This window comes from Pristiophorus japonicus, chromosome 13, assembly GCF_044704955.1.
Source record: "Pristiophorus japonicus isolate sPriJap1 chromosome 13, sPriJap1.hap1, whole genome shotgun sequence".
Classification (NCBI taxonomy): domain Eukaryota; kingdom Metazoa; phylum Chordata; class Chondrichthyes; family Pristiophoridae; genus Pristiophorus; species Pristiophorus japonicus.
The window spans coordinates 58,796,083-58,816,090 of NC_091989.1; the positions used below are offsets into that span (position 1 = coordinate 58,796,083).

The window sequence follows — 20,008 nt, forward strand, 5'->3', positions numbered from 1 at the left end:
GATATTACTACGGATTGGGGAAATGTTGGGTTAGCTAATACATTCCCATTTCACCTCAGAAACCTTGGTTTGAAGATCCCATGTGATTCACAGGAAACTGCTTGGAATTGACACTAAAGACAAAAAAAACTTGCATTTATGTAGCACTTTTCATGACCTCAGGCCATCTCAAAATGCTTTACAGCCAATTAAGCGCTTTTCGAAGGGTAGTCATTATTGTAATGTGGGGAACTGGTAGTCTCCTTCACAGAGAGATACTTGGGTGGTTTGTATGGGAGGAAGATCTTGTCTGATTGTATCTCAACTGCATATTGAGCTTTGCAAAGAATCTAACCCATACTATACCTGACCTAGGAATGCTTAATGCTAATACATGGTGACAAAATATAAATACATTCCATTCCCCGCCACAGACACCTTGTGATCACAAAATGTTCAAATATACAGTGAATTTATTGTTGAACAAAAATATATGGTGTACTTTCTGAAAATCTTATAAATTTAGTCCTAATAAATCATCATTCTAAACTGAGACTGGATTTGAGGGAGATTCTGTACACTGTGACCTAGAAAAATGTGTGGAGATGAAACTAAAATGCAAATGCATTGTCACCTCTGATGTACCCAAGGGTTCCATTCTAGGCCTCCCCCTCTTCATCATCCATTTGCTATTCCTGGATATCACTATCCAAAAGTGCAGGGTCAGTTTCCCCATGTGTAACCATGACGTTCTACCTCTCTTCCTGCTCCAACACCACCAAGGCTCCCACCACACTTTCCAACTGCTTCTTCAACATTAAGATATGGCCAATCCAAAACTTCCTCCAGCCAGACATCACCAAAACTGAAGCTATCCTGTTTGACTTCTGCAAACGTCCACATACCACTTGCCTTGATTCAATCAACCTCCCCAGCTGTCACCTCGAGCTAATCCCAGAAGTACAGGAACTTTTGTGTTCAGTGTGCTGCTTGCTGAGTTCATCTTCCTCCCCAACATCCAATCTGTCACTAGGACTGCTTTGTTTCACTTCCAAATCATCATATGTCTCTGTCCCCATCTCCCCCTCGCTGCTGTTCAAACACCAATCCATGCTTTTATCTTATCAAGGCACGACTTCTTGCTGGCCTAGCTAGCTAACCCAACCATCTAGTACAAAGTGGACCAAGTGTCTGTGGGAGAACACTTGGGTAAGAGCGCTCATCATATCATAAGGTTTAGATTAGTAATGGAGAAGAGCAAGGAACAATCTAAAGTGGAACTTCTAAATTGGAAGAGGGCTAGCCTGGGTAAAATGGAGAAGGGATCCAGCCTGGGTAAAATGGAACCAAAGACTGACAGGAAAAACTGTAAAAGAACAATGCGTGATTTTTAAGGAGATGTTTCAGGTACAGGCTAGGTACATTTCAACAAGAGGGAATGCTAAGGGAAGCAAAGCCAGGGCTCCTTGGATGATGAGGGAGACAGAGAATATGATGAAACAAAAAAAGAATGATGAAGTGGAGGAGGTCAAGAATGGAGCATGTCAGGTGAATTCTTCAAGTGGGAACCAGGCCAAACACAATAAGTTGAGAGGGGAAGTGAAGAGGAAAATAAGACTGGCAAAGAGAGAATAGACTGTCCGTTAACATAAAAGGGAACCCAAAAATCTTCCACCAGCATGTAAATAATAAGCGGGTAGTAAGAGGCGGGGTGGGGCCTATTAGAAACATAGAAACATAGAAAATAGGTGCAGGAGTAGGCCATTCGGCCGTTCTAGCCTGCACCGCCATTCAATGAGTTCATGGCTGAACATTCAACTTCAGTACCCCATTCCTGCTTTCTTGCCATACCACTTGATCCCCCTAGTAGTAAGGACCTCATCTAACTCCTTTTTGAATATATTTAGTGAATTGGCCTCAACAACTTTCTGTGGTAGAGAATTCCACAGGTTCACCACTCTCTGGGTGAAGAAGTTCCTCCGCATCTCGGTCCTAAATGGCTTACCCCTTATCCTTAGACTGTGACCTCTGGTTCTGGACTTCCCCAACATTGGGAACATTCTTCCTGCATCTAACCTGTCTAACCCCGTCAGAATTTTAAATGTTTCTATGAGGTCCCCTCTCATTCTTCTGAACTCCAGTGAATACAAGCCAGTTGATCCAGCCTTTCTTGATAGGTCAGTCCCGCCATCCCGGGAATCAGTCTGGTGAACCTTCGCTGCACTCCCTCAATAGCAAGAATGTCCTTCCTCAGGTTAGGAGACGAAAACTGTACACAATACTCCAGGTGTGGCCTCACCAATGCCCTGTACAACTGTAGCAACACCTCCCTGCCCCTGTACTCAAATCCCCTTGCTATGAAGGCCAACATGCCATTTGCTTTCTTAACCGCCTGCTGCACCTGCATGCCAACCTTCAATGACTGATGTACCATGACACCCAGGTCTCTTTGCACCTCCCCTTTTCCTAATCTGTCACCATTCAGATAATAGTCTGTCTCTCTGTTTTTACCACCAAAGTGGATAACCTCACATTTATCCACATTATACTTCATCTGCCATGCATTTGCCCACTCACCTAACCTATCCAAGTCGCTCTGCAGCCTCACAGCATCCTCCTCGCAGCTCACACTGCCACCCAATAGTGTCATCCGCAAATTTGGAGATACTACATTTAATCCCCTCATCTAAATCATTAATGTACAGTGTAAACAGCTGGGGCCCCAGCACAGAACCTTGCGGTACCCCACTAGTCACTGCCTGCCATTCTGAAAAGTACCCATTTACTCCTACTCTTTGCTTCCTGTCTGACAACCAGTTCTCAATCCATGTCAGTACACTACCCCCAATCCCATGTGCTCTAACTTTGCACATCAATCTCTTGTGTGGGACCTGGTCGAACGCCTTCTGAAAGTCCAAATATACCACATCAACTGGTTCTCCCTTGTCCACTCTACTGGAAACATCCTCAAAAAATTCCAGAAGATTTGTCAAGCATGATTTCCCTTTCACAAATCCATGCTGACTTGGACCTATCATGTCACCTCTTTCCAAATGCACTGCTATGACATCCTTAATAATTGATTCCATCATTTTACCCACTACCGATGTCAGGCTGACCGGTCTGTAATTCCCTGTTTTCTCTCTCCCTCCTTTTTTAAAAAGTGGGGTTACATTGGCTACCCTCCACTCTATAGGAACTGATCCAGAGTCAATGGAATGTTGGAAAATGACTGTCAACGCATCCACTATTTCCAAGGCCACCTCCTTAAGTACTCTGGGATGCAGTCCATCAGGCCCTGGGGATTTATCGGCCTTCAATCCCATCAATTTCCCCAACACAATTTCCCGGCTAATAAGGATTTCCCTCAGTTCCTCCTCCTTACTAGACCCCCCGACCACTTTTATAACCGGAAGGTTGTTCGTGTCCTCCTTCGTGAATAGGGACAAAGATGATGATATATGCTTACAGGCACAGGGCAAGGCTAGAATACTTAACGAGTATTTAGTATCGGTCTTTACTAAGGAAGAAGACGCTAACAAAATATTGGTAGAAGTGGAGATGGTAGAGGTTGATAGGCAGGATGTACTGGAAGGGCTGGATATGCTGCGAGTGGATAAGTCGCCTGGTCTGGATGGGTTGTGTTAAGTCTTTAATACTCTTACGAATGACTCCACGAGGTCTAGTATTGTACTTGAGCTGTTGTGACCTTAGTCCCATTTATTGTAACTCCAGAGTGAGGCACAAGCATGGTGGGCAGCCTTTTATACTGGACCCCGCACACCGATGCAGGTGCCCTCTGGTGTCACACCTTATGTGACTATACAGTTAGTATACATAGTCTACATACATGACAGGTTGCATTCCAGGTTGCTAAGGGAAGTTGGGGTGGAGATAATGGAAGGGCTTGGCATAATCTTTCAATCTTCCCTAGATGCGGGGGAGGTGCCAGAGGGTTGGAAAGTGGCAAATGTGACACCCTTGTTCAAGAAAGGGTGTAAGGACAATCCTAGTAACTACAGGTTGGTCAGTTTTTAGAAACAATAATCAAGGAAAAGATTAACAGGCACTTGGAGAGGTTTAAATTAACTAAGGAGAGTCAGCACGGATTTGTAAAAGGCAGATCTTGTTTGACTAATCTAATTGAATTTTTTGATGATGTAACAGAGAAGATTGATGAAGGGAATGCAGTGGATGTTGTCTATATGGATTTTTTTTAAAGCATTTGACAAAGTACCACATAAAAGGCTGGTTAGAAAAATTGAGGCTCATGGAATAGGAGGGTCAGTGTCAGCTTGGATAAGAAATTGACTTAAGGACAGAAAACAACGAGTCATAGTAAATGATTGTTTTTCAGATTGGAAGATGATAGACAGCGGTGTTCCCCAAGGGTCAGTCAGTGCTGGGACCACTGATTTTTCTTGATATATATAAATAACTTGGATATTGGAATACAGAGTAAAATTTCAAAATTTGCCTATGATACCAAACTTGGAGGTGTGGCACACAGCGAGGATGATACTAATTGAATGCAACAGGACATAGATAGGCTAGCAGAATGGGCAGACAAATGGCAGAAGGTCCTTGAGGAGATTTACCAGAATGATTCCAGGGATGAGGGATTTTAGCTACAAGGTTAGGTTGGAGAAGCTGGGGTTTGTCTCCTTGGAGCAAAGGAGGTTGAGGGGAGATTTGATAGAGTATGATGGGTTTGGATAACGTAGATAGAGAAAGCTGTTCGCATTCGTTGATGATACAAGGACTACAGATTTAAGGTTTTGGGCAAGCGATACAAATCCGTGAGGAAGAACCTTTTTACGCAGCGAGTGGTAATGACCTGGGGCTCGCTGCCGATGAGAGTGTTGGAAGTGGAGACGATCAATGATTTTAAAAGGAAATTGGATAAGCACTTGAGGGAAATAAACTTGCAGGGCTAAAGGGAAAGAGCAGGGGAATGGGACTGACTGGATTGCTCTATAGAGAGCAGGCATGGACATGATGGGCTGAATGGCCTCCTTCTGTGCTGTAATGACTCTAAGGGCCCGAACTTGGTGGCCTTACCGCCCACTGCTGCTGGTTGCTGCCGAGTTTTTTGGGCGGTCTCCCCTCGGTGACAGTTTCCTCTAGGACTCCTGTCGGCAGGAGGGGAAGACCGCTGGGAACCGCCCGCTGACGGCCGCTAGCGCGCAAGACACGTAAGTGACCTCCCGCCCACCAAGCTGCCATTTTGGTGCGGACGGAAGTCGGCGGCAGCAGGGGGAAGGACCACTGCGTGAAGACAGGTCTAACCCCAACTGTAAGTAAGAATACTTACAAAAAAATGTTAGTGAACTTTTATTTTATTTCAGTGATTTATGTGGCTGGGGTCCCCTGAAGGTGTTCCAGTGGGGGGTTTTTTGTGTGTAAATTTTTATTTTTAGCTGTTTCCCCTCCCTGGGCCCGACTCAATCCTCAGCGGCACTTTGGCGAGGTTGGGAGCTCCTGCCCGCTGCCACCCAGATTCACGGCGTAAGTTGTTATTTTGCTGCCGGGCGGTACTGCCATATCTTTTAGAGGAATCTACCCGGCAGAGTACCGCCAGATCTCTCGGCTGTCCTTTGGGCGGCACTTGGGCGGGCCTTGGCTTTCACCAAGTTCAGGCCCTATGACTCATCCAAAATGCTGCAAGCTCCCTAACAACACCAAGACTCTTGCTCCCTTCGCCCCTGTTTCCATCTTTCTGTGCCCCAGCAAATTGATTTGAAGTTTCTCCATCCCTATGCGTCAACACACACACTCCACTGTTCCAACACCAGCCTGCATGCTGTTCCCCACTTTCTTAGCTCGACTATCAGTGACTGCTCCATCAGTCACAATACCCCCATTATCTGTAACTCCCTCCTCCAACACCTCCACCTCTTTCATTTGCTTTCAGAATTCTCTTAATCCATCTCTTTGCTTGTACCTCCTAATCTTTTTCTCTCCCTTTGCTGAGCAGTTTTTATTCCTTGTGTACTGCCCTGTAAAGTACTCTGAGACATCTCTCTGCATTTGAGTGGCGCTATAGGGGATATATTATTCATTCAGAGGTATTGCCTCCAATGCTGCAATTCAAGCATGTGAGGCTGGCGATTGGAACGCTATTCCATATTAACACCTTCCTATTGGTCTTCTAGCTGGCCTTTAACATCCACAATAACAGAGTTTAACTAGCGGAATCAATTTCACGTGAATGCACTCCAAGTCTTATGCAGATCTTGTGTGCTACTTTATGCTAAGATGGGTCTTTCACAAAGTCATTTCTTAAAGGTAAACTCTTGCAATTTTGATTGCTCCAACTGAAATGATCTTAATAGCGACAGCATTCAGTGTTCCTCTATCTACGAGTTTGTTGGAGGCTGAAGAAGGATGCCAGGGAGGTTCATCCACACGAGAGGAGTACTGCTGCACCCGTCATCCACTGAGACATGTTTACAGATCAAGGTGCAGCTCCCTGGGACTATCAGAAGAAAAGTTTCCTTGCAGGCTGAGGTTCTCTAGGGATGCAGTGATGGCACTGTGGCATCCGCCACAAGCTAACATAGCCATAACCACGTGGTTACATTGCCAGTGGAAAACAAGGCCACAACATCCCTCAATCCCTCGGCCTCTAGATTCTTCCTTCAGTCAATCAGCATGATTCAGATGTATCAAGCAGTCTTTGTTCATCAAAGTAAACCCCTTCATCATTTCCCCAAGGGAAAAGCAATGGAGACTTTGGGAAGGCATTCTTCCTCACCACGTGATTTCCCCAAAGTACAGGGGGTCATTGATGTCAGCCATGGGGCCACTGAGGCATCTAAATACAATACCATGATATTCGTGAGTCACAGGAAGTTCTACTCCCATCAATATATGCTCCCAACTAGCAGCATAGGATCATCCAGGTGAATGCTCGGCTACCAACAGCAGTCGCAATTCTTGCTGAGGCAAGCCTCTTACGCCTGGGTTATTAGAAGACAGGACAGACACAAAAGGTACCATCTACAGCCCTGGCTAAAATGACATTTAGCAAGACTCAAAACCATGAAGTAATGTAGATACAACAACAACCATGAAATAATCAAACATCTTCATTGATAAGCTGTAGCTGGAATTCATGCCTTGCTGCAGTATAGGCATGCATGAAAGGAAAGGAAAAAAAAGACTTGCATTTATGTAGCGCCTTTCATGACCACCAGACATCTCAAAGTGCTTTACAGCCAATAAAGTACTTTTGAAGTGAAGTCACCATTGTAATGTGGGAAACGCGGCAGCCAACTTGCGCACAGCAAGTTCCTACAAACAGCAATGTGATAATGACCAGATCATCGTTTTTTTTGTTGTGTTGAATGAGGGATAAATATTGGCCAGGACCATGTAAGCATTAAAGATCTATGAGGCAGTCTGTTTTAGATGGGACAGCAGTCATTGTCTAACAAGGTGCGAGGAAACACTGTGACATGCATGCTTAGGCTAAGCACTTGTTATAAGATACTGGTGGTTCTTCTTATCTTGGTGAATTTCTTCAGATTCCTAATTTGGTGCCAGTGTCTCTGGATGTTGGAGGCTAGAGATCACATTATTGTAACTCCAGAGCTTGGAGTCTAACACGAGTAGCTCACAGTGGCAAGCAGTGGAACCACTCTTCAGTATGTGTCTATGTTGTAGTCGGGAGGATGGTGGCAATGCCCTCACACATTTTATGGTGTGTTGTGCTGTTCACCATACTGCTCATGAGAAGCTACTGATACCTCTGTCCCCATAAGCTTGTCAGCTGTCTAATGATCAGTTAGTGACTATCCTTCTTGATGGGGCTGATTTGGCTTGGAGATAATGTTCCTAATCATGGATGTCACCAAACTAGTCAACCTCTTGTGGCCTGCTAGGTAGTCTGTTATCTGAATAGGCAGGAATGCAGTATCCCAGGGTGTGTCTGATGATTAACCAACAAAGTCTGGCTCACATATGGAACCTGGAGTTGCAGACCTGTCAATGGAGCCTGCCATTCTTCCCACTCATTTACAGATAGCCTTGCAAGCCAATGCCATTATGGTTGAAATAGTGCTGATTGGAAGCTTATCAGTACTTTGGGAGTCCCTAAGCCTGGTCTCTGCCAACCTTTGTCTAAGCTCTCCGGACATATGGTAAATTGAGTCAGCAATGCAGGGAGAGAACATGCGCACCATATTGTGTAGTTGAAGCCATACCTGAGTGCATTTCTCAGTAGCTTAGTTTGGAGAATATTAAACATGGTGATGGGTTTCCATGCATGTCAGATAACCAATTAATCCCCCAAAAAACTCAGGAGGTCCCATGGAGTTAAATCTCCATGGCTTTTGGGGAAACCCATCCTTCCGGGTTTTCTGACCATAACCACACCCCCTCTCCGAAAACCCGCCCAAGTAAATATCGGGGCCGTGGTTTTTTGAATGCTCGGATTCTCACCTCTGCCACTCTCTTCAATGTCTGCGAAAATGTTTGGTGGATAGTTAGGGATCACATCATTTGCACTGCAATGCATCACACCGTCTTCACAATTACTGTAAAAACAGAACAGATTATTTGAAATTTGGAAATAAACAAAAGCCAATGCAGACATGCCATCAGTCTGCTGGTTGTCTGCAATATTTGAACGTCGAGAACCAGAAAGAGCAGGAGAGGTAGGACAAAAAAACAAAAACAATCAGAAACTGCTTTACAGACTTAGTTTTAACAATTAATTCTGTTAACTGCACATTAACACCCAGACATATCCTTGTTCACCTGAGCAGATCCTGTTAGGATACCTGCTTTGCTTAATACTTCCTGTATTTCAGTGCATTATTCACAGAGAAATTGTACTCAAACTTAATAATAAACCCGAAATACTATACATCTGGACTCATTCAAACCTGATCCAATCCTAGCCTGATCAACAAAATATTTCAATGTAGCACAAACATTCATTCTCATTACAAATAATTCCCAAACCACGTTATTCTTAAAAAACTGCATTTAAGACTTTGCTACACCTGAGGAAGCGCCATGAGGAAACCTTCCTCTGTAGGTGGTTCTTCGCACGTTTAGGCTTGAAACAAGCAAAGATGTTAAGCATCCGCGTGTACTCTGATCCAACGGTTATGGTTATGAACCATTGGGTTGGATTGTCCTTGCAATGGTAGATTCCCATCACCAAGAGGGAGCCCGCCAGAGCCACATGGCAAACTCCTGCCAAGGTGGGGCTGCCACTGCAACAGCACAAGAGGTAGCAACGGAACGTAAAGGTAGAACGAACTGCAGCATTTTGGGCCTCGGCATAGGTCAAGGCCTATGCAGGCAAGTGAGAGGTGGCCAAATTGGAGGGAGAGGAGCCCTCTACCTGACTGTCCTCCTCCACTGCTGCAATTTAGGGGCATTACGGTCACTATCCTGGGACTACCAGCACCTTCCATCAAGCAGTCCAGCAGTAACATGTGATTGTAAACATCAGTTTGTTGCAGGACAAGGACCAGCCTGTTGAGGAAAATTCTATCTTTATCCATTAGTATGAAAGTTCTGAGCAAGAAATTGAAACAGGGTTTTTTTCTGACTTGGACAGAGAAATTTACAATCACCTGCCAATCTGCATGGTTCCATCACCAAAGAGGACTCGGGCATATTCCCGATAAGGATTATTGTACCGTGGCTGTAAAGGGCCAGACTCAGTTAACAGCTAAACACCCCAACCATGCGCCAGACACCAGAAGCATGTGAGCAATGTCATAGAAGACCAACTAGTATTTTTAATAGATGGACTACTTAAAGAGCGCATACCTAGCGCATTCAATTCCCTCATCAAGCATGCTAAGGCAATCTGCTTCCATTACTCTGGAAATCCTTACTGCTAACATTTTCTTAGCAATGGCTCTGTAGACTTGCTCTCCAATTTCCCACTTTATGTGGGATCTCGGTTTGTTTCTTCCTTGCAATAATCCAAGTGAGAGCAGGAATGCATCAGTTAGGATCCAACAAGCATTCAAGAGCACAGGATGTGTCACTACGTTAAGAAGGTAATTTTCAGCTTCACTACCCAAGTGATGAAAATGGAAATTTACCTTGCTAGTTTACACTACTGCACACCAAATCACTATTTACCAATGGTGTAAATACCATGAGGTTAGCGTATTAATCCATTCCTGGTTTTGTAACTGATGCTAGCACACAGTCTAATCAGTGACTCAATGATAGATTAGAAACAACAGCTGCACTCATCCAATTGCCTGGATGAGTGCAGCTCCAACAACACTCAAGAAGCTCGACACCATCCAGAAGCCCGCTTGATTGGTACCCAATCCATCACCTTCAACATTCACTTCCTCCACCACCAGTGCACTGTGGCTGTAGTGTGTACCATCTACAAGACTCTCCAAGGCTTCTTCGACTGCATCCCAAACCTGCGACCTCTACCACCTAGAAGGACAAGGGCAGCAGGCGCATGGGAGCATCATCATCTGCAAGTTCCTCTCCAAGTCACACACCCATCCTGACTTGGAAGTATATCACCGTTCCTTCATCATCACTGGGTCAAAATCCTGGAACTCCCTCCCCGACAGCACTGTGGGAGCACCTTCACCACACGGACTGCAGTGGTTCCAGAAGGCGGCTCACCACCACCTTCTCAAGGGCAATTACAGATGCACAATAAATACTGGCCTCACCAGCAATGCCCACATCCCATGATCGAAAAAAAAAGAAAGGAATTGTCTGTCTAAGAGATCAACGATCAGGAATGAAGAAAACTGCAGAAACCAGTCAGTGTAGGCCACTCTGGGAAGAGTATGAGTAATACATTTGAATATTTATGTAAGAAAATAGATAAACACAGGGCCAGAGAAGGCTCTTCACTGCGTCTGACCAGTCCCAAAAACTAATGTCTCTCAATTCTCCACTCCCTCAGATACCTATCCAATTCTCCCTTGTCTGAACTCACATCTTTCTCCAGTTTCTCTCCCATCTCTCATGTCCTCTCCAAGCTTATCTTGTCCATGAGACCCATCTCCTGCTCCATCAACCCTATTCTTACTGAACTGCTGACCTCCCAACTTCCCTTCATGGCTCCCATGTTAGCTGATACTGTTAACGGTTCTCTCTCCTCAGGTACAGCCCCCTCTCCTTCAAATATGCTGTCATCACCCCTCTCCTCAATAGAACAACCCTTGACCCACTCTGTTCTTGCAATCTAGTGCCCCACCTTCAACCTCCCTTTCCTCACCAAAATCCTTGAACGTGTGGTCGCCTCCCAAATCTGCGCGCATCTTTCCTGGAACTCCATGTTTCAGCCTCTCCAATCAGGTTTCCGCCCTTGCCACAGTACCGAAACGGCTCTTATCAAAGTCACAAATGACATCCTTTGTGACTGTGACAAAGGTAAACTATGCCTCCTCGTCCTTTCCGACCTGTCTGCAGCCTTTGACATGGTTGACCTCTCCATCCTCTTCCAACGCCTCTGCACCATTGTCCAGCTAGGTGGGACTGCACTTGCCTGGTTCCATTCTTATCTTTCCAGTCGTAGCCAGAGAATCTCCTGCAATGATTTCTCTTCCTGCTTCTGCACCGATACCTCTGGTGGCCCCCAGGGATCTATTCTTGGCCCCCTCCTATTTCTCATCTACATGCTGCCTTTTGGCGATATCATCTGGAAACACAGCATCAGTTTCCACATATAGGCTGACAACACCTAGCTCTAACGCATCACCACCTCTCTCGACCTCTCCAATGTCTATGAATTGTCAGACTGCTTGTCCGACATCCAGTACTGCATGAGCAGAAATTTTTTCCAATTGAATATTGGGAAGGCCGAAGCCAATATCTTCAGTCCCCGCCACAAAATCTGTTCCCCAGCCACCAACTCCAATTCTCCCCCTGACTTCTGTGCGAGGCTGAGCCAGACTGTTCGCAATCTTAGTGTCATACTTGATCCCGAGATGAGCTTCCGGCCACATTTCTGCGCCATCACGAACATGACCTGTTTCCAGATCCATAACGTTATCCGTCTCCGCCCCTGCCTCACCTCATCCGCTGCTGAACCCTCATCCATGCGTTTGTTACCTCTAGACTTGACTATACCAATGCACTCCTGGCTGGTCTCCCACATTCTACAAAGAGTGTAAAAAAAATAAGCCTGAAGGCTCTGTGTCTCAATGCGAGGAGCATTCGTAATAAGGTGAATGAATTAACTGCACAGATAGCTGTTAACAGATATGATGCAATTGGGATTGCGGAGACATGGCTCCAGGGTGACCATGGCTGGGAACTCAACATCTAGGGGTATTCAATATTCAGGAAGGATAGACAGAAAGGAAAAGGAGGTGGGGTAGCGTTGCTGGTTAAAGAGATTAACACAATAGCAAGGAAGGACTTTAGCTTGGATGATGTGGAATCTGTATGGGTGGAGCTGTGGAACACCAAAAGGCAGAAAACGCTAATGGGAGTTGTGTACAGACCACCAAACAGTAGTAGTGAGGTTGGGGATGGCATCAAACAGGAAATTAGGGATGCGTGCAATAAAGGTACAGCAGTTATCATGGGTGACTTTAATCGACATATAGATTGGGCTAACCAAACTGGTAGCAATACGGTGGAGGAGGATTTCCTGGCGTGTATAAGGGATGGTTTTCGAAACCAATATGTCGAGGAACCAACTAGTAAGCTGGCCATCCTAGACTGGGTGTTGTGTAATGAGAGAGGATTAATTAGCAATCTTGTTGTGGCCCCTTGGTAGAATTCTTCATTAAGATGGAGAGTAACAGTTAATTCAGAGACTATGGTCCTGAACTTAAAGAAAGGTAACTTCAATAGTATGAGACGTGAATTGGCTAGGATAGACTGACGAATGATACTTAAAGTGTTGACGGTGGATAGACAATGGCAGACATTTAAAGATCACATGAATGAACTTCAACAATTGTACATCCCTGTCTGGCAGGGAAGGTGGCTCAACCGTGGCTAACAAGAGAAATTAGGGATAGTGTTAAATCCAAGGAAGAGGCATATAAATTGGCCAGAAAAAGCAGCAAACCTGAGGACTGGGAGAAATTTAGAATTCAGCAGAGGAGGACAAAGTGTTTAATTAGGAGGGGGAAAATAGAGTATGAGGGGAAGCTTGCAGGGAACATAAAAACTGACTGCAAAAGCTTCTATAGATATGTGAAGAGAAAAAGATTAGTGAAGGCAAATGTAGGTCCCTTGCAGTCAGAATCAGGTGAATTTATAATGGGGAACAAAGAAATGGCAGACCAATTGAACAAATACTTTGGTTCTGCCTTCACTAAGGAAGACACAAATAACCTTCCGGAAATACTAGGGGACCGAGGGTCTAGCGAGAAGGAGGAACGGAAGGAAATCCTTATTAGGTGGGAAATTGTGTTCGGGAAATTGATGGGATTGAAGGCCGATAAATCCCCAGGGCCTGATAGTCCGCATCCCAGAGTACTTAAGGAAGTGGCACTACAAATAGTGGATGCATTGGTGGTCATTTTCCAACATTCTTTCGACTCTGGATCAGTTCCTATGGATTGGAGAGTAGCTAATGTAACCCCACTTTTTAAAAAAGGAGGGAGACAGAAAACAGGGAATTATAGACCGGTTAGCCTGACATCGATAATGTGGAAAATGTTGGAATCAATTATTAAAGATGTAATAGCAGCGCATTTGGAAAGCAGTGACAGGATCGGTCCAAGTCAGCATGGATTTATGAAAGGGAAATCATGCTTGACAAATCTTCTAGAATTTTTTGAGGATGTAACTAGTGGAATGGACAAGGGAGAACCAGTGGATGTGGTGTATTTAGACTTTCAAAAGGCTTTTGACAAGGTCCCACACAAGAGATTAGTGTGCAAAATTAAAGCACATGGTATTGGGGGTAATGTATTGACATGGATAGAGAACTGGTTGGCATACAGGAAGCAAAGAGTAGGAATAAACGGGTCCTTTTCAGAATGGCAGGCAGTGACTAGTAGGGTACCACAAGGTTCAGTGCTGGGACCCCAGCTATTTACAATATACGTTAATGATTTAGACGATGGAATTGAATATAATATCTCCAAGTTTGCAGATGAAATTAAGCTGCGTGGCAGTGTGAGCTGTGAGGAGGCTGCTAAGAGGCTGCAGGGTGACTTGGACAGGTTAGGTGAGTGGGCAAATCCATGGCAGTTGCAGTATAATGTAGATAAATGTAAGTTTATCCACTTTGGTAACAAAAACAGGAAGACTGAATATTATCTGAATGATGACAGATTAGGAAAAGTGGAGGTGCAACGAGACCTGGGTGTCATGGTACATCAGTCATTGAAAGTTGGCATGCAGGTGAAGAAGGCAAATGGCATGTTGGCCTTCATAGCAAGAGGATTTGAGTATAGGAGCAGGGAGGTCTTACTGCAGTTGTACAGGGCCTTGGTGAGACCACACCTTGAATATTGTGTACAGTTCTGGGCTCCTAATCTGACGAAGGATATTCTTGCTATTGAGGTTCACCAGACTGATTCCCAGGATGGCAGAACTGACATATGAAGAAAGACTGGATCGACTAGGATTATATGCACTAGAATTTAGAAGAATGAGAGGGGATCTCATAGAAACATATAAAATTCTGACGGGATTGGACAGGTTAGATGCAGGAAGAATGTTCCCGATGGTGTGGAAGTCCAGAACCAGGGGTCACAGTCTAAGGATAAGGGGCAAGCCATTTAGGACCGAGATGAAGAGAAACTTCAGAGAATTGTGATCTTGTGGAATTCTCTACCACTGAAAGTTGTTGAGGCCAGTTAGTTAGATATATTGAAAAGGGAGTTAGATGTGGCCCTTACAGCTAAAAGGATCAATGGAAAGAAAGCAGGAATGGGGTACTAAATTTGCATGATCAGCCATGATCATATTGAATGGTGGTGCAGGCTCGAAGGACCGAATGGCCTACTCCTGCACCTATTTTCTATGTTTCTATATTTCTACCTATGTAAACTTGAGGTCATCCAAAACTTGGCTGTCCATGTGCTAATTGCGCCACGTCCCGCTCACCCATCTGCATTAACTCCCGGTTAAACAATGCCTCAATTTCAAAATTCTCATCCGTATTTTGAAAATCCCTCCCTGACCTCGCCACTCCCGATCTCTGTAATCTATTCAAGCCCTACAACCAACGTTCCCTCTATGCTGTGTGGCAACATTGCCACGTAACTGTCTGCCAGTCCTGCGCAGCCCAGGACTTGCTTTTTCAATATGAAATTGCACAAATGCGTGAAACTTTGAATGAGCCATGCAACCCGTTAAAGGGACCACGTACCCAAATTTTAAATTGGAGGAACATTGCCTACAACTCTCCAAGATAGCTGCGCTCCTCCAATTCTGGCCTCTTGAGCATCGCCGATTATAATCGCTCCACCATTGGTGGTCATGCCTTCTGTTGCCTAGGCCCTAAACTCTGGAATTCTCTCCCTAAATTTCCCTGCCTCTCTATCTCTCTTTTCTCCTTTAGGATACTCCTTAAAACCTACCTCTTTGGCCGAAGTTTGGTCATCTGCCCTAATATCTCCTTAAGTGGCTCGGTTGTCATATTTTGTTTGATAACCCTCCTGTGAATGCACTATATAAATATAAGTTGTTATATTTTCCATACTATCTGGCTCCACTGCCTCCCTGTGCGGTCCATTCACATGTTCACACTCTGCCTAGTTCAGTCCAGACTCTCCGAGTATCTTCCCTCTTATGTTTCAGCCAATGCCTTCTTCTTCTAGAGTTTGTGCCAATATTGATGATGTCATCAGGTTCCAATTTATCTATTCCCTTCAGAATATTAAACAATGTATTTCAATATATCTCCCTGATTTTTCTCTTCTCCAGCGCGGCATTCCCAGGCTCTTCACCTCTCATCATAGCTTAGATACATGAAACTAGCTATCAGTTTGGTTGTCTTTATCTGCACTGCCTCCAATGCCTGAATATCCTTACTGTAGTATTAGGCAGTCCCTCGTATCGAGGATGACTCCTTTCACAGCTAAAAGGGATGAGTTCACGGGTGTTTCAATGAGGGACCTGACATACCAGGTCCCGAACTACATATTTAAGGGTGGAAGATTAGTATGTCCAAATTTGCGGATGACACTAAGTTGGGTGGCAGTGTGAGCTGCGAGGAGGATGCTATGAGGCTGCAGAGTGACTTGGATAGGTTAGGTGAGTGGGCAAATGCATGGCAGATGCAGTACAATGTGGATAAATGTGAGCTTATCCACTTTGGTGGTAAAAACAGAGAGACAGCCTATTATCTGAATGGTGACAGATTAGGAAAAGGGGAGGTGCAACGAGACCTGGGTGTCATGGTACATCAGTCATTGAAGGTTGGCATGCAGGTATAGCAGGCGGTTGGGAAGGCAAATGGCATGTTGGCCTTTATAGCGAAGGGATTTGAGTACAGGGCAGGGAAGTGTTACTACAGTTGTACAGGGCCTTGGTGAGGCTACATCTGGAGTATTGTGTACAGTTTTGGTCTTCTAACTTGAGGAAGGATATTCTTGCGATTGAGGGAGTGCAGCGAAGGTTCACCAGACTGATTCCCGGGATGGCGGGACTGACATATCAAGAAAGACTGGATCAACTGGGCTTGTATTCACTGGAGTTCAGAAGAATGAGAGGGGATCTCATAGGAACGTGTAAAATTCTGACAGGTTTAGACAGGTTAGATGCAGGAAGAATGTTCCCAATGTTGGGGAAGTCCAGGACCAGGGGTCACAGTCTAAGGATAAGGGGTGAGCCATTTAGGACCGAGATGAGGAGAAACTTCTTCACCCAGAGAGTGGTGAACCTGTGGAATTCTCTACCACAGAAAGTTGTTGAGGCCAATTCACTAAATATATTCCAAAAGGAGTTAGGTGTAGTCCTTACTACTAGGGGGATCAAGGGGTATGGCGAGAAAGCAGGAATGGGGTACTGAAGTTGCATGTTCAGCCATGAACTCATTGAATGGCGGTGCAGGCTCGGAGGGCCGAAAGGCCTACTCCTGCATCTATTTTCTATGTTTCTATGTAAGATGCTTGTGCATGGATTCTTTTAACATGGGGTGGCCATTGCACACCAGCCACCACAAGGGCTTGACAGAGCTAGGTCTTGATCCAGTGACAAGGGTTAACCAAGACGACTGGAGACCAAGCTCTGCTGCATGGACCTAGTGCGCACCTACTCCTACTGTCCATATATCGCAATGTGGGCTGGCCCATGCTGCCCCTGTGCCCTCACCTCTCCTGTGCCCCGATCACGACGTTCCTGGGCCCCAATCTCTCACCGCTCCTCCACCCCGATCAAAAATGGAACATCAATTAGTCTCCTCTTATCTTGGAGACATCAAATATTGACACACTATTACTTGAAATATCAAAATATTAATAACCCTTTAACTAAACTGGAGTTTAACATCAACAGAAACAAACAGCAACTAACAGAATGTACACGATTCTGTCAGGATGTGAATAACAGCACCAATAACTAAGGTTATTAATAACTAATAAGTAAGGTGTAGGAAGGGATCCTTACTGTAGTAAGATGGCCACAACTGTACACAGTACTCCAAGTGTGACTGTCCCAGTGCATTATACAGACTCGTTGGGGGAGACTTTCAACTGGCGGCCACCCATTACTCACCTGAAGAACAAGTGAGCAGCAGTTGAAAACCTTCTGGAGAACTTGTGCACCCATTTTCCCACCTGAATCAGGCCTTGAAATGAGTGCCCACCACCCCGAGCCAAATCAGGCAGGGGGCTGTTTAAACATGCAACTCAGGTTGCCAAGCCTGTTGTAGGACCAAGATTACAACTGTCGAGGAGAAATGGGCAAAATATGTGCGGTGCTTGCCAGTCCCACCCGCAGCTCGCCGCAAAACCGTTAACGATTGCCTCGTTGGGTGGGCACATGGCTGATATCATTCCCACTCAACGCCCAACCCGAAAGTCTGTCCCGTTACCACCACCAGGGATCTGTGCTGTGTCCATCCAGTTGTACACCTGAACTAGCGGGAGTCGCATCTGTCCCCGAGACTTTGTTCACTAAAGTGATGCGAGAATTCCGTTTGACATTCCAGTTAATATTGCTAACATTATGGATTTCTTTTTAAAAAGTATTTACAGTTATCAATTCCACTTAGCTTACCACATGGTGTATTCAAATGTTATGTCCTCATGTGGTTTGTAGATTTCATCATTAAAGTAGCAGGAACATGCTGCCTTGGGCACGCATTGCCCATCTTCATTGGCATACTGATTGGTGGGGCAATAGCATCCTTCGAGACAAAACTCAGTGCAGTCCCAGTCTGGATTGGAGAGTGATCTGCAGGTCTGGTTACAAGGGGTACCACACTGTTCGTAAATCTGACCCTCGGGACAAGTCATTGCTGTCATAATCAAGTTACAATAAAGAAAGAAAAAAAGACAGGTGTATTTATATAGCATACCTCGCGCACCTCTGAGAAACACCACAAAATGCTTTTGAATCGCAGACACTGTTGTTACGTAGGCAAATGCTGCAGCCAAATTTGCACACTGCACAATCCCATAAGCAGCAATGAGATGAACGATTGGTTAATGTGTTTCTGATGGTGTTGGTTGAGGGAGGAATTTTGACCAAGACACCTGGCAAATTCACTCCTCCTTGCCACAGGATCTTATAACTTCCACCTGAACAGACAAACAAAGCACCTTGTCCAGAGAACCGTGCCTCTGACAACACTTTTATTTATACAGCATCTTTAACGTAGTAAAACATCCCAAGGTGCTTCACAGGCAGCACTCCTTTCAGTACTGAGTAGTGAGTTAACATTTGATCTTTCATTAAAAAAAATTAAAAGGGAGAGCAAAAGTCACTTACGACAGAAGTCTGGGGACCTCCAGTTAACAAGTACCCCTTTCCTGGCACAGATTGCAGCGTAACTGGAAACAGCAGAACACAGGCATTCCTTGCCATTGGAACAGGCACACACATCATAGTGGCAGATCTTGAGGAATGGTGCAGGATTCACCTCATGGTGGCACGGCTCAAACTCGGTTAACAGGAGAACAGAGCACACCTCCTCAGCATACCGTGCTGAAACACAAGCATTATACTGTGATGATGATTCCCAGGAAGGTTTGTTTCTAAAATACCAATTGCAGACACATTTGGGGTTAATTTGAACCTAACTCCCCTGGCGGGACACTGACTGGTTCGGGTGGAATGCTGGGTTTTATAGCTCTCTCGATGTTACTCTCCACTGACTTCATCGCGCATTGTGAAAAGTCAACGTTGTACTCGATCCCATCAGTTTCCCACCAGGGCAGTTAGCCTAAAATTAGCCCCATTACAAATGGAGGAGGGAAAAAGAGATGGTGGTTATGCGATTATGATATCAAAACAAAAAGGCAAAAAGCACAAATTAATTCAACAATGAAATGAATGTTGTGCTTGGGATCCTGTTTTTTTTTCTGAAGAGCACTAATTCTGAGAGAAAACTTCACATTTGCTTGTAGTCTGGAAACAATTCACTTTAATGCACACATATCAGTCACTAACAATAGGAGAAAGATTCTAGTTTACCAGTGTTAAATGTTCAGTACTTTGAAATCCATCAAGGGTTAATCTGTAACGTGTTCTGATTTACACGTAACGTTAGGAACGTGTGCTACTATAAACCTGATTCCAGCCGTGCTTGGGGCACCTGGTTCCTGCTGTTTTTCTAACACAAATGATAACTTCAGTAAAAGACATGACTGGACTCTACCTCACACAGAGCAAATTCTTCAAGTGCCTGGTGGATGCTGCATAGCACAACAGCTCATATTTATATAGCACCTTTAACATAGTAAACGGCCCAAGGCACGTGGGAACATCTCCCCCCCCCCCCCGCCAACTTCACCAAAGTGCCTAAAGATCCTGGGGAGCAACATTTAGCAAGATTCAAGCATTCGTATGAAATGTCTTTGCCTGCGTTATATTGAACACATAGTGCATTTGTTTTAAGAATTGGACAGAGGAATTTCATACATGAACTAACTAATAT

General features: G+C 44.8%; 1 protein-coding gene across 1 annotated transcript in view; it reads right to left on the reverse strand.

Annotated features, from left to right (window-relative positions):
* Positions 1-20,008, reverse strand: part of vwf (von Willebrand factor) — a 130,717-nt gene that overhangs the window by 85,814 nt on the left and 24,895 nt on the right. Inside the window, exons 15-17 of the mRNA XM_070897528.1 lie at positions 18,841-19,056; positions 18,127-18,367; positions 8,425-8,519 (exon numbers count right to left, since the gene is read on the reverse strand). Coding sequence (XP_070753629.1) covers positions 8,425-8,519; positions 18,127-18,367; positions 18,841-19,056 — 552 coding nt within the window. The remainder of the gene's footprint in view (positions 1-8,424; positions 8,520-18,126; positions 18,368-18,840; positions 19,057-20,008) is intronic.